This window comes from Emydura macquarii, unplaced genomic scaffold, assembly GCF_026122565.2.
Source record: "Emydura macquarii macquarii isolate MOO-44397 ecotype Brisbane River unplaced genomic scaffold, CSIRO-AGI_Emac_v2 contig_3530, whole genome shotgun sequence".
NCBI classification, from domain to species: Eukaryota; Metazoa; Chordata; order Testudines; family Chelidae; genus Emydura; species Emydura macquarii.
Window position 1 is genome coordinate 9,942,248 of NW_027133667.1, and position 15,174 is coordinate 9,957,421.

At 40.8% G+C, this 15,174-nt stretch overlaps 1 protein-coding gene across 7 annotated transcripts in view; it reads left to right on the top strand.

Annotated features, from left to right (window-relative positions):
- ERC1 (ELKS/RAB6-interacting/CAST family member 1) overlaps positions 1–13,600 on the top strand; it is a 530,012-nt gene extending 516,412 nt beyond the window's left edge. For all 7 annotated transcript variants that reach the window (XM_067536284.1, XM_067536288.1, XM_067536285.1 and 4 more), the window contains one exon: positions 6,448–13,600. In XM_067536284.1, the coding sequence (XP_067392385.1) occupies positions 6,448–6,585 (138 nt within the window). In that variant the 3' untranslated portion in view covers positions 6,586–13,600. The remainder of the gene's footprint in view (positions 1–6,447) is intronic.
- The last annotated feature ends 1,574 nt before the right edge of the window (positions 13,601–15,174 follow it).

Sequence of the window (15,174 nt, forward strand, 5' to 3'; positions counted from 1 at the left end):
CTCCTAGATAAGGCTCAACTCAAAGCCCTCCTGTCCAAATGCAGAATATAAGACATCACCAATCTGGCTAAAAAGGATAAGCAAGAACCAGCGGGTGGCATTTTGGACCATACTACATATGTTGGATTTCATGAAGTTTGTATGGCATGCCACCATATTAGGCAACTTCAGTGGATCCTACGATCCTAATAGAAGCTCACAAGGACTCTTGCATCTCATCTGGCTAATGAATGACCTTTGAACTTTTCTGACACTATGACAATTTAGGTGAAATCTTCAAAATGGAATGGACTTCCAAACATTTAAATTGTAGTGTCTACGGATGCATCCTACCTGGGACGGTGAGCCCACATGGAGGAACCAGAAAAATTGGGTTCCCCAGGAACAGCATTTGCACATAAATATCCTGAAGATGATGGCAGACCTGGACTTTGAGACATGATATATTCCATAAGGTCATCATTTAAAGGGACAATCAAATCCACCATAGCCTATATAAGCAAGCATAGAGATACCTCTTTGCACCTACTGTGATAGGAGATCCTGCAGGTTTGGGAGTGATCTGTGTACCACAATCTGTTCCCTACTCTCCATGTGCCTGGCATGGAAGGAAAACAAAAAAAAGCAGATAGACTGTCAGTTTGTGGTAGACCCTGAAAATTTACAGGAATTAGATCTTTCTCAAGTGGGGAACACTAGAGGTAGCTCTCTTCACAACTCACCTAATATGCCAATCTTTTACTCCTGGCTCTATGAAAGAGTCCAGAGGATTGGAAGAGGCAAATATAGAGATGATCTGTAAAAAGGGGAATAAGGACAATCCGGGGAATTAGACAAGTCATCTTAATTTCAGTACCTGGAAAGATAATGGAGCAAATAATCAAGCAAGCAATTTGCAAACACCTAGAAGATAATAAGGTGATAAGTAATAGTCAACATGGATTTGTCAAGAAAAAAAATCATGTCAAACCAACCTAATAGCTTTCTTTGACAGGGTAACAAGCCTTGTGGATGGGGGAAAGCAGTAGATGTGGTATATCTTGACTTTAGTAAGGCTTTTGATACTGTCTGGCATGACCTCCTCATAAACAAACTAGGGAAATATAGTGTAGAATGATGCTACTATAAGGTGAGTGCATAACTGGTTGAAAAACAGTTCCCAGAGAGTAGCTACTAGTGGTTACAGTCAGGCTGGAACCACCAGCTCTGGAATGCAGTTTCTGTACACCTTTGCCCTAGTTCCACTGGTAGCAAAATCCTGGCAAACCTCAGGGGAGAGAGAGGTTCAATTATCCTAACAACCCTGTACTGGCCCATCCAGTACTGTCCAAAGCCAGTCCTGTCATGCTAAGAATCAGGGCTCAGATCATCAACTTCAGAACCAGATAATCTTGTTCCTTTCCATCTTGGAAGCTCTCTCCTTGACATCTTGACTCCTGACACAATAGAGATTAATGTCTGCAGTGTAATGAAATCAGGCTCAAGTTGGACACTTTATTTGACCCACTCAAAAACTGCTGGAGTACATTATTCATCTGTCTGCATCCATTTTAAAAATTAACTCAATCCCAGGTACATTTGACAGCTATTTTGGTCTATCATAGCCTAAGTTAGACCACTGTTTCTATATCCCCTTGTTAGCAGGTTCATATGGGGTTTGACACTTTTAAAGCCCACCTTCCATTATAAAACTTCCTCTGTTGTACGATATCAATGTGGGATATCAGATATAGTGATAAAAGTTCCTTTTAAACTCACTTCCTATGGGTTGAGTGTCTTACGTGGAAAGTAATTTTCCTGATGACAGTGGCATCAGCTCACAGAGTAAGAGAACTTCAGGCTCTGGTGAATGATTTGCCTCATATCAAATTTTTCAAAGGATGAGGTGGTGCTATGGACTCATCTGATATTCTTCTCCAAGATGACGTTGAAGTTCCCCGTTAATGAGGCTATTGTTTTACGAACATTTTTCTAGTCTTGGACTTCACAGAGATGGGCTTCTTTCACTATACATTTGAGGATAAAAGGTCCTTGGTGTTCTGTCTGGCGCAGATTTAACTCAGACAGTTCACTCAACTTTGTTTCTCTTGACACCAATTCGTTGGACAGTGGTGTTACTAAGAGGATAGTGTCTGAGCGGATATCTAATTACATTTCACATTGTTAAACCTGGCTGTCCTGAAACTAGAAGGCTCTTTCAATGCTCACTCAATTCAAGGCAAAGTTGTGCCACTACAACTTTTTCAGAAATGTTTCCATCACAGACATCTGCAAAACAGCTATATAGACTTCTCTGCCCATACTTATTTACAAAGCATTATTGTAATTGTATTATAAATCTTGTTGTAGACTCTTCATGTTCCAAAACTAGTTTCCAAGGTAGTGAAGGCCAAATTCCTCCAACCCACAGAATGATTTCCTTTACTTCATGAAGTCCCATATTTTCAGTTGGCTTTCTTTCTTTCTTTCTTTAAGCTGTGGGCTCATTCTATGGGTTGTACATTGTCCAGTTTCCAAGTAATTTTAGTAATACATATAGATAAACCTTCCCTGTTCACACTGTTGGCATTGCCCTTATTATTGCTGTTCACTGGAGCTCTACTTTTATCTTTCTTTGAAGTGATTTCTCTCCAGGAATGAGACTCGTGACATAAATAGCATGTTTAGCAAAGTGTAAATGATTTAACTTGTCATTCTGCTTCTCTGAAGATACCATCTTGCAGAATTCTCACCTGTCCATCCACTTCCCCTCACAGATATGGAAGATAACCTCTTTTGAGGTGTTTTTTATTTTCTATTGATCACCTTAAACTAGGCCCACTGACAGCAATTCCAGGCCCCAGGGCAGAACAGTCAATGGCCCCCCTAGAAAGGGATGGCTGAGGTCCAAGTGGGTTTCCACCAGAAGTTTTTACTTATTATGCGCCATGCAGGTTCCCGGGTGGCTGAGGAGGCAGTATTTGCTACTCAGCTTCCTGGGTCCCTTGGACTCCCCAGGGAGATTATTGACAAACCCAGGAAGCTGAGTAGCAGATACCGCCTCCTCAGCCACCTGGGAACCTGCATGGCACATCATAAATAAACACGGCTCAGGGGAGGAGCAGAGACCATGAGCAGCAGGGGCTTTGGGGGAAGAGGGTGTGTGGAGGAGAGGATATATATCTATCCTTCCATCTGCCCGGTGCCTTTTAAATCGCCGGGCCTCTGGGCAATTGCCTCACTTGCCTCCCCCGATTGGCAGGCCTGCCTTAAACTGTTTCATTCTTCCTGGGAGCTTCACCCCACACTCAGTTGAAGCATCTGACTGAAATGTCCAGAGGGCAGCATTTATACTCGGTAAGTAGTAGTGCAAAAAAACAGTAGGGATCCTGGCCCATGCATTCTCTTGATAACGCTGCTTTCAAAAAATACTTAGCTAAGGTAGTTCTGCTGGTCTTGCACTAAAGTGCCAAAATCCATGAATGAGAATCCTACAAGGATATTTAAGAAAAGCAGAATTACATAAGTCATTTTCACTTTTGTTCTCTAAATTTCTCTTGCCCTCCCTCTCTCCACCTCCATGAACATAAACACTTCTGATTACTGTCACCATGAAGACCTTTCTCTGGCATGGAGGGCAAGTGAAGCCATGCCACCACAGTCAGTGTCAATGAAGTATCTTGTGAAGGCCAAGACTATAACAGGGTTCCAAAAAGAACTAGACAAGTGCATGGAGGATAGGTCCATCAATGGCTGTTAGCCAGGATGGGCAAGGATTCAAAACCATGCTCTGAAGTGTCCCTAGCCCCTGTTTGCCAGAAGCTGGAAAGGCCAAAAGTAATGGATCACTTGATGACTACCTGTTCTCTTCATTCCCTCTGAAGCATCTGGCATTGGCCTCTGTCAGAAGACAGGATACTGGGCTAGATGAAGTATTGGTCTTGACCCAGTATGGCCGTTCTTACGTAATGTTATTTTATGAATTTGCCAGTAGTAGGTGCTTTACTGTGGTGTCTTTGGAGACTAGTTGAGTTGCTAGAGTTTCACTAACCAGAGCAACATGAGACTCAAAGCAGCTCCTGAAGCCAAGTTTCTTGCCTTGTAATTCAACGCTGCTTCTAGGTGACTGTGCTGACTCTTCCATCCCTGTTTGAGTACTGGATGTCTCCCAGCCTTTTCCATAGCAGTGCTCCCAGACGGTCATCCAGCTACTGGGGCCAAGTTAATCACATATCCAACAACAGGTTTCTAAGCCATGCTGAGTTCCTTCTAAATTCTCTCCCTCCTCCTTCCTTTCTCCTTTGAGAGCAGTTACAGTGCCCAGAGCATTCCCCTCTGTTTCCTCCACCCCACTTCCCCAGCTCATATTATTTTGAAAGTCATGATCAGGTTGCTTTTGCATTTGTGATTCTTGGCATAAGCCCCTCTCAATAGCATTATTACATAATCATAAACCTTACAAAAATGTTGTAGTTATATTTGTTTTTAAACAGAATTAGAAACACAGGAAATTCAGTGTTAGAAATCCTAAGTTTTGGAAGTATAGAAATACATAGTTATAGCCACCCCAAAAAACACTAACTTTGCCTTCAGAGCAATGTCCTGCGAAATATCAGAAATGCTGAGAACCTTATCCACCCTTAACACATAAGTTAGTCTTATCAATGAAGCAAAATGAGACTATCTTACACTTAATCGTATAGTGGTTGCACAGACTCCTACCTTCTTTATGACCATACTCAGTTCACAGATAAGACCATACTTTACCAATTCTTGATTAGATAAATAGCATACTGAAGGCAATCATTTCACACTCTTCATTAAGATTCCATGGGCCATTACTTGAACAAGTGTCATTAGACACAGAGCTAGTTATATAGACACCTGCTAAACACATCACAAAATAACAGCACTTATTTTAAAAGCGCAGTTTGGACACTGTGCAATGAGTGAGGCAAGGGTTGGGAATCCCTGATTCCTTCTAGCCAAATTCTGGTTGCAATTATAATAGTGTGAAGGCTGAATAATTGAACTGGAAACTTACAGTGTGTATCTCAGAAAGTTTGGTCCTCATTACAGTCTGGACAGGGCATGGTGAATAAGACAGGAGATGTACTCTCTGAACAAAGTAAGTATTTAATTTCCATAGAGAAAATAAAATTTTGGTTGACAGTGGCTGTACTGTGTGCAGCATTCCTGTTAATTTCTGTTTTAAGAAGTTATTTAAAAATAAACATTGAACTTTTTCCCCGTCCTCTGTTAAGGAAGGTGTTCTACAGACATAATTGCATAGGATCATGTAATTTAAAGTTCACTCAAAGTGACAGAGGTAGGGTTATGCTGTAATAGTAACTTTGGCTTTTTTTAACATTTGGGTACTTAGCAATGCACCTATTCTCAGTTTTGGGATTTTTTAATGAAATATATATAATAGAGGCACATTTTTACTACACAGATTCAACCAATAAAAGCACTGCTGGGCTGGAAGCGTGCAGTGTGACAAACTTCAGCAAAATGCACATTACAGTGATCAACTTACACATCTTTTAAGCAAAGGGTTTTAAAATGGCTTTGCAACTCCATTTCTGTGCTTGATTCCCTTCCCTTCTTGTGTCACAACCCATGCCAGCATGAGCTAAGAATACAGCAGAAGGCTGCATGCTTCAGCTCTCAAGGTGGAGATTGTAGAAATGGAAGAGATCCAGCGCCCTTAGTAATGGTTGGGGTCAGTACAAGACTCTTGATGTTCTATTCACACAGACTTTTACCTCCTTGCCCGGTGCCCCCTAGTGGCTGTTCTAAACATTCACAACTAATATAACAGATGTAGTTCCTCCTTCTAGAAGAGGATGGGTTAACTGGTTCTCATATTGACCTAGGGACTTGTCTACATGGGGAAATTGACTGGAATAGCTGTTGTAGAATAAGCTATTCCACAATAGCTCCCTGTGTGGACACTATTTCAGAACAAAAATCACTTTCTTCAGAAGAAGTATTGCACTCACAAATTACAGTATGTGTTCTGGAATACTGTATCCTCCCAAGGGGACTCAGGGAGATATTCCAGAATAGCTATTGCAGTAGCTTATTCTGCAATAGCTATTCTGGTCTATTTCTCTGTAGACAAGATGGGAGAGTCACAATTGCTGGTCCTCTAGTGTAAAAAGTGCAAAGCAGGGAGTGGGGAGCTCAAGCTCCTCAGGGCTCTAACAAGCCTGGGGAGAAGTAACCAGAGAAAAATATCGATGCTAGTAGTTCCCAGAATGTTACACTGCTGCTAGCTTCTTCTCTAAAGCTGATGCTCAAGCCCAGAGATTCCCAAATTGTGAGGTCTCTGAGGCAGGCAGTACATTTATGTAATTTGCTTATGCTGCCAAGTATGAGGAGGTCCTTAGGTGCTACCAAAATACAAATAATAATCATGGTCTAAAATGTGATTTTTTTTTTTTTTTTTTTTTTGTCTTGCAGCTTCATGGTGAGTTAGAAAAGGGTGAGAGGGACAGCGCTGAGCTGCAGGAGTTTGCCAATGCCGTCCTACAGCAGATAGCAGATCACTGCCCTGACATCCTGGAGCAAGTTGTCAATGCACTTGAGGAGTCGTCGTGACCTCAGCCACTAGCCCAAATGGAGCAGCACACCCAGTGGTCAAGCCCAGTCAGTCCAAGAAGTCATGAGAATGGAGAGGAGTGTGAAAGAAGGACAAAGGAACAGGAAATTTTGGTGCACCTTTTACAAAGAAAGAAAAAATCTTTATAAATTACATGCTATCTTGGTTCTTCCAGTCTATGATTACTGAATCATGTCTGCATTCATCCTCTCACTGCCTTTCTACTTTGGTATCTGCCTCCCAGTTAACTTTCTCTGGTTGGTACTGAGGCTTTTGGATATGTCTAAGCAAAGACTTTCCGAGTCCATTGAGCACAGAAAAGGGCTTTTGGACATGAGTGGCTATGATTTTTCTTGAGATTGTGGATGGGGGAGTACTTGCCTTTTGTGTTGTTGTTGCTGTTTTTTTCCCATGCAAACTTAAAGCCTGAATTTCTTAATATTAAAACTCAGAATACTCTGATAAAGGCCCAGAGCTGGCCAGCCACAGCTAGTTATCTCAGGATTTGCTGCCTGCCTCTAAATTAGTGATTTCTTCTGAAAAAGGGAAAGTTTCTACATGTGGTCCCACTGGTAACTTCCATGAAGTAACTGTGGGACAGGACAGGCATATGGGTGATTTCTGATTAGTTGTTCTGTTTATTTAGCCTCACTTGTGTTGTTCATTGGCACTGAAGTGCTGAGAATGACTTTTTTCAGAAGAATGTTGGCTTTCTTGGTCTCTCCTAGTTATTTTGCATCACAGTGAACCTCATCTGTATCTCGCAAATTCTTATTTACAGAGCTTTGTTCCCTCAAATGGACTCTAGGCAGCAGGGCCACTCCTGAACTTGACTTTTCTCCCTTATGATTGATCATTTTTCAGGCCGTGTCTTTGTGACTATACCTGCGAGGAGAAGAGTCCTACATCTTCTCTATATGAGAAAGTTGCAACAGTTTGACTAAAGATATATTTTTAAACCCATTTTGGTAAAGTGGTGGAATGGGCTGTGTGGACACTCTTACTTCAATTTAAATCAAGTTTATTTTGGTTTAGTTTAAGATGATTAGGAATCAATTTAAGCTAAACTGAAATAAGCCATTCTTAAATCAAAACAAGAATATCTACACCATGCTTTGCACTGGTTTAAGTAATTTGGTTTACAATCATACCATTAGTTTAAACCAGTACAACTTTTGTATGTAGATGAAGCCTTAGTCATGTGCCCATCCACACCTTACCCTCATTAAGCTCCTGCCGATAAGTGATGTGATCCCAAATAGCTGATCCATTTGTCATCCTATTAGCAAATCAGAATCCGCATCATGGATAAGACTCAGAATGTTCTCTCATGCATTTTGCACTAATGTTGAAGACATGGTTTTGTTGCAGATTTTCAGTGAGCTGTGAATACTCACAGGACAGAGCTCTTTGGCATCTCCCTACATGCCCTTTAAAGGAATTATCCCCTTTTGGACTTTTGGCTTTCTCGTATTCCTGGTTCAGAAAACAGTTTTGTTACATTAAAGAACAGGGTGGAAGGATTTGGAAACCAATACCATGGAGAGAGATTGCTGGCTCTTCAGCTGCTTTCCCAGCAGATTTGCATCAGTAGTGAATGTCCTGACTCCTGGTGCCCCGGCTCTAGCTCTGACTGATCTTTCAGAGTCTAGAAATATCTGATATTAAATGTCCACAATCCAAGCCTTTAGCGCAACCTCTCAGTTAGACCCTTGCACCATTTGAAGCCTGCAGTACAATTTGCTCTCCCCCATCATTAAATTCTGAACCCACATCACAGAGTCTCTTTACTGCCCAAAATGCTGCAGTCCCTGTCAGCTAAACCCATTTCCTTGCCTTTCAAGTTTGTAGAGCATTTTCCTCCACCCCTTTTTCCATTTTGGGGGTGACTAGCCCCTCTGGATATGAAGATGAGTGGCACAGACTTGAGAGAATCAGCACTCACCCTGCGCTTATCTGAAAATAGCACTGAAAGTCAAAGCTTTTCACTGGCATTCCCATAAAATATAATGAATAGTTTTAAAGTAAACCATGTCTAAGCTCATTCTACTTTTCTCATTATGAAAGGATATAGTAGGTCATCCATTGCCAGCAGCAAACCACTTAAGGGAATTCAATCTTCTCCTCTCATTGGTATGGAAGGGTGCATCTTAGAGGGAACTGGATCAGTAACCTGGGTGTTAACTGGCAAGATATGTCTCTTCCTGAGTTTCCTGAGATGTTCATATCTATTTGTTTTGCGCCTTTGTTGCTTTGCAAATCCGGAAATACAGCTTTAGTTCTCACTTGCAGCAATAGGCTGTGTCTGATGCTTTTTGTCATAGAACAGGAAAGGAGAGGGAACCTGACTGTTTGCGAGGGTGAAACAGCATGTTCCGGAAGGCATATAGACGGTGACTGTACATACCACTGAACCATGCTTCATACCAGAGCCACTCCTTTGGCCTTATTATTTGAGTCAGCACGTTTTGATAGAAGCTGTTGTTTTGAAATCTTTCCTTTTCTTTTTCTTCATCTCCCCTAATTACTCACTGCAGGAATTTAATGCTGCCTATAAAACCATCACAGCCATCAGCATAGCATCTTCCCACCACCACCCCTTCCTGACTGTCCCATTAGCTTATATGGTAAAATCTCCAGCTGTCCTTGTTCCCTGCTGTAAAACAATCCTCTTTCTGTGAGAACTTGTGGAATTTTCCTTATCGATGGTTCAAAAGACTCCCACTCATAAACCTCTTACTGAGATGCTCCTTGATAGTGTTTCTGCTGTAGGGGAGGGGAGCGAATAGTGGTCATTTGTGGCTATTACTTCAATTCCCTTTGTTTATTGCACTGCCCGTAAATCACAAAGAAAGCCCCAATTTTCAATGCTGGGACTTCGAGGGTTTTTAACTCAGCTGCCACCATGTGCCTGCACTTCTGTAGAACTGGAACTGCCTCAACAAAGACATGTCAATCTCATGACAGTGGGTGCAAAGTCTGGGCAGTGACAGCCCCGTAAATCCTACTGTTTACATTCTCCACTGCTCCCAGCATGTTCTTTGGAGGGATTTGTCAAGCAGGGATAATTCTCACACTGGCCATTTGGTTTTTATCTTCAAGCAACACACCTGCTGTTCTTTTCCATCTGGGAATATTGTGCCTTGCTGCATTTCCTTCCATTACCTACTGTTGTCTTCTTGAGCGCCTAGCCCTGCCACTGTAAACCTTGATCTAAGCCCTCAGTAAAGTGATTTCAGGGAGAGAGCAAGATCTTATCTGGGAACAGACTTTACCTGGCTTGATCTCTAGTGAACTGTTAGAGAGAATCTCCTTTTTCCTGCTTAGATAGCGATCATATCACGTTAAATAGCCCTGAGAGCTGTTTGACTTAGGGAGAGATAGCTAACCATTAATTAATACTAAATATGACCTGTCTCAACTCTTTTTTTTCTTTTATGGAGTGCCATGCCATTGGCCTTAGGGTAACTCGTGGATTTAGCCATCATGAGATGGTATATCATGCCTGTGGCGGAAGATGTGTGTGCATGTGCACGTGTGTGCCTAGAGTCACCTAGTTGCCCAACCCATCATAGCGCTTTTAACCTTGTATTTCCCCCTCTCAACTACCAGGGAGACTGAGCCAGTGTCCAGGAAATACAGCTCTTCAATACAGTAGTAGTCCTGGCAAATTCACGTGCCAGAGTCCAGTTTCCAAGGAAAACCTTACAAAAAGAGCATCTATAGGATCTTGCTTATTCTTCTCGCGTTAATGGAGTTCCGTTTGCTATAAAATTATGATGGAGTTTTATTGGTTTAATTAATTTTTTTTAAACTATTAAAGTGTTTATTTGTAGAGAAACTGAGAGGTTTAAGAACTGGAGAAACGCTCCATAGTACATTAAATAGGATTATGTCATCAAGGTTTGAAGGTAGATATGAGTGAAGCCTCCCCAAACCATGACACCCAAACACCGAATCATGATCCCCAAGAATCCAAGATCATCGTTTCCTTTGCACCAAACCTGATTTAACAACACTAATGAAAAGGACGTTGTAACACTAGAACTGCACAAAGAGTGACCCTATTTGTGATTGGAGGAAGAACTGAGTGAGGCACATCCCAGGTGAAACTCTAAACTTGTGGTATTGTCTTTTACAAGGACTACCTAAATGCTAAACCCTCTTGGAAAAATCCAGATGTTAGTCAATACCAGGGTGTGGAAAATGAAGATTGTGTGACACAAGAATCTATACGTGCTGTTTCCATGTGTACTGCTGGACTAATACCTCCTCTAGCAATTTTTTGATACTTTGTGTCTCCTATTATTTTGTACAAGGGAAGAATGAAGACCTCTCTTCCCAGGAATGCTAATGACATAGACCCTCACACACATACACACTAGTTTTCTGAACCCAGTGGTATCTGTTTTTCCTTGCCCATATAGCTCCCACCCATAGCTGCTGCTAATGTTTATTGTGTTGGGAAATTCCCACATCTGATAAGGGATAAATGGAGCAGCCCCCACACATCCTATTGCCATGAAGGTTTCCTTACAAAGGGTGGTGGGCTAAAAAATCTTACGTTGATTTCAATATAAAACAAAAGTTCCACTACCTCACCAGTGTCCATATTCCACAAGGACTTCAGTGAACTAAAAAGGAAAATAGTACAATCAAGATGTCTGATAGTAAAAGAAGCCCTCTACTCAGCTGAGCATCTGCACTGACCCAGACAACAAGAGACAGAGAAAACAGAAGGCTCTGGATAAATAACATTGCCCCTGTGAAGCTAGTTGGGTGGGAGGGTCGGGCAAAGAGCATTCTTGGACTGTGCTGAACTGACGAGATAAACTCTCTCTGCCAATCACGTGGTCTTGGCAGTCTGGCAGAGACTATGAGTGTCAGGTTTTTAAAACAAAATAATATTTGTAGTTGTTTTTTTCATGTAAGAAGAGGGAACCCTATGCTACAGCAGATCCTTCTGAACAAAATGGCTGAGTCCGGTGGCTATTTTTAAAAAAAAAGAAAAAAGAAAGAAAAAGAAAAACTGTTTGAAAACTTTTTAGTGTCAAAAGCATAAACACAAGAATCCTGACTTTTTCCAGTGTGTGTGGCGAGTGCTGTAACCCTGTCATTGGTATTTCCCCTGGCTTTTTCAGGGTATTTTTTTCCTGTTTTGTTTTCTGCTTGTCAGTATTGTCTGTGTGGTCCTTTGGCTGGGACAGTTACCAACAGTGTGTGTCTGTTGTCAGATTAAAAAAAAAAAAAAAGATAGTAGTAGAACTGAAAAAGATGTGTTTTTAAAAATATAATAATAAATGTAATCAAAAGGAATTCAAGTTATGAAGCAGCAAAGCTCTGACTCCTCCTCCTGGGTTTGTAAGGAAAAGAATTTGTGGGCTCATGCTTATAATCACTGGCCTTTAACAGGCTAGTGAGGTCAAAACTAGTTTGGTCTCTTAGGAAATAATCCCATACTGTGTGTTTCCTCTCTCCCAGTTTTACACTGTACATACTAACCACAGAGTATAGAGGTGGGAGGAGAATTTAGAAACCAGTCTTTACTAGTATAGTTATCAGCACAGCAAGGCCTTTAGGCCATCAGCCATTGATATTAATGGATTGGATTCTTTGGACTAAATTTGCAGATATTTGCATTGAATTGAATTGCACCTATACGTTATGTGGGCATCTGCAAATGGATGTTGGCTTCTAATGTTGCCAGTTCACATTGCACATGCTTACTTTGCAAATGCTTATTTGTAAAACTGTATCCCTTTGTGTCCAGCGTCTTTTGTGCTGCATTAAAGGGCTTCCAGCTCTTTTCTGCTCCAGTTGTGTCAAAGATTGGACTATTTAAAAGTACTCTGTCAACTTAAAACTGCATATATGATAAACAAACACTTTTCATGTTGCTAAAATTATTTTAAATGAATGTATTTTTTACAATTCTATTTTTCACTATGCTGTTCCTTTACTTTTTGCACTTTTTCTAGTTTGGACATTGAAAACCAAGGCAGTCAGTTTCACTTTTTTGAATAGCCATTTTCCCTTTCATGTTCTCTATGCTGCAGTGTTCAGGTTGATGTGTTCAAAAAAATAACTGTTTCACTTATAGATAAAAATAAAAACCAGGGAACCATTTCTGTTAATAGTCTGTAGTCTTAGACTTTTTGTAAAAGCTTGACTACATAAAATCTAAATTTTGATCCAAACATGAGTTAGACACTGACCCTTTAATCTACTTTTCCCCATTCACTCAACTCTATCTATGGCTCTGATCAGGTCTCAGTCCTAGTGAAGTGTGTGTATTAACACTTTTGCTTTTATCTAGTAAACTCAGCATTTGGGAAGAGCACTAACTTCCATGTGGCCTGTACTCTGTGCCAGATTTGAGGAACGTAAGTTTTGAGTTCAGTAATAGTTCCTTAATCCTTACTGATGTATTTGTTGTGGGGATGCTATATTGATAAAATTCTTATACATTTCTGAAGGAGGTTGACTCAGATGGGACCATAGAGGAACCATTTCTGTGCTGATCTAACACGCTGCTCCAAGCCCACTAAAACAGTATTACTGTTTCTGTCTGATTCACTAAATGACGAGGGCAGCACACCAGATTCTGGTTTACCAAATTGTTCATAGGGGTAGCCCAGTGGATTGTCATACAAGGAATACAAATTTGTGGGACACCTCACTCTACAGACAGGGATCCTTTATTTGCTTTGGAAGAGACGTTGCACTTTAGTGGAGGAGGAGGACAGGCTTTGGATGTAGAGTCTAGCATACTTGAGTTCCTTTTGGAAAAGCAGCAGCAGGAGACATTGATGTCTGTGATGCAAGTGTGCACGCTGCCTTCAACTTGTATGTGTTTTATTGCTGGAGTCATGTTACTGACAGGATAATGAAATTGCAAAGAAAATGTGTTATATTCAACTTTGCCTTGATAATATAAACACTTTGTTCATTTCTTCTTCTTTTTTTATTCACAAACTAAATTAATCAGGAAATTATAAAATTATTTAAAAACTCTGTGCTGTCTCTTCCTTTCACTCCCATTATGTCTTGTATAATGTTTTCTCCCCAGACATTTGGGATTAAGGAGGGTTCTTGTTTCCGACTGGGGATGTAGAATGTATCCAGAATGAGTTCTTCTCTTCCTTTCCTTCCCATCCTTCCCACTTGATATTTTCCAAATAAAGTTGACTTAATGTATTGCTCCAGAGACGGACTGAATCCCAAGCGAACACTCTGCATTGAGCCAATTTCAGAGCCATATCCTATGGGTTCACATGTCTAAAAGCACATGTGCAAAAAGTAACAGGTTATCATCCCATAGAATAAAATGCCCAGGAGCACATCCCATGTGCAAACTAAATTAAAACTCTATCCCTAGGGCATCAGATACCCAGCAACATGAGGAGAATGAGGCTAGGCCCCACAAAGTGATCTATGCCAGGCCTTGCAGCATGAAAAAAGTGGGTTCTACTGAGTGTCCTATTTCCAGCAGCATGTTGTGGGCACAAGCAATTGCTGCCTGTACTGTTTCATCACTTCCTTAAGAAATCCTAATTTGTCTGGAGTTTATAACCTTTCTAAAGAGAATTAGCCATACCTGCAACACAGTCCCAGGTCCCCACAAGAGGGAGAAACAATATCCATTTTAAATGCACTCCACCAGATCATTCCTACCTATGCTCTCACTTTGAGGAGTATGCTCTTCATCAAAGTGTCAAAATACTATTTGCTCCTAATGAATTTATCTTTGGAAGAACATTGTTTTCTCCTCTTATCCATCTACACAGCTGATACTTCCAGTCGAGGTTTTTGCTAGTTCTTTTCCTGCTGCTTTCTGTTGATTTGTCATCTCTTCAAGAGACACATAAGATCTTGAATTATTGTCTCTATAGTGTGGACTTGTGACAGGAGAAGACATCCCAACTCTGTGTGCCTGGGAGTTCCACTTCCTTTGCCAACTGGATTTCAATCACTTGGTTGTCACTTAAACACATAACACAGACAGTGTGGGAAAAGCATACATGAGGCTAAGGGATTTTAAGTGCTCTCTGTAAGGATCAGTTCAGCTGCCTTTTGATTCTAAATCTGTTTTACATTCACTTTAGTGTCTTTGGTTGAAAAGAGAACTCTTGAGTCGAGTCAGGGAAGGTTGTGTCTTGCTCTCATATTTGAGTCTGGATCAGCTGAATGAAACCACATGCATATAAATTTAACCAATCTCTGTAAAATGGGATATCTGTAAGCCTGAAAATAACACAAGTGCCATTTCTGAATGATATGTCCTTTCAAAACACTCGGACAAGTGAAACTCACCGCGAGAGTGCATCGTCAAGTAGACCAATTGCCAGAATACAAAATGAGCTAATGCATGCTCTTTCTAGTTGGTATGTTGAACTGCCGTATCCCTGCAGTCCAACTCATTTTTTGGATGGCCCATAATAATAATGATATTGTTCATGATACAAAGTAAAGATGCCAAATCCCTTTCATGTGTTATTGGGTTACAATATATGTGTAGTGCAGTAAAATAGTACAAGGCATCCTGAATAAAAGTTTGTTTACTGCTGTTAGTGATTTAAAAAAGCAGG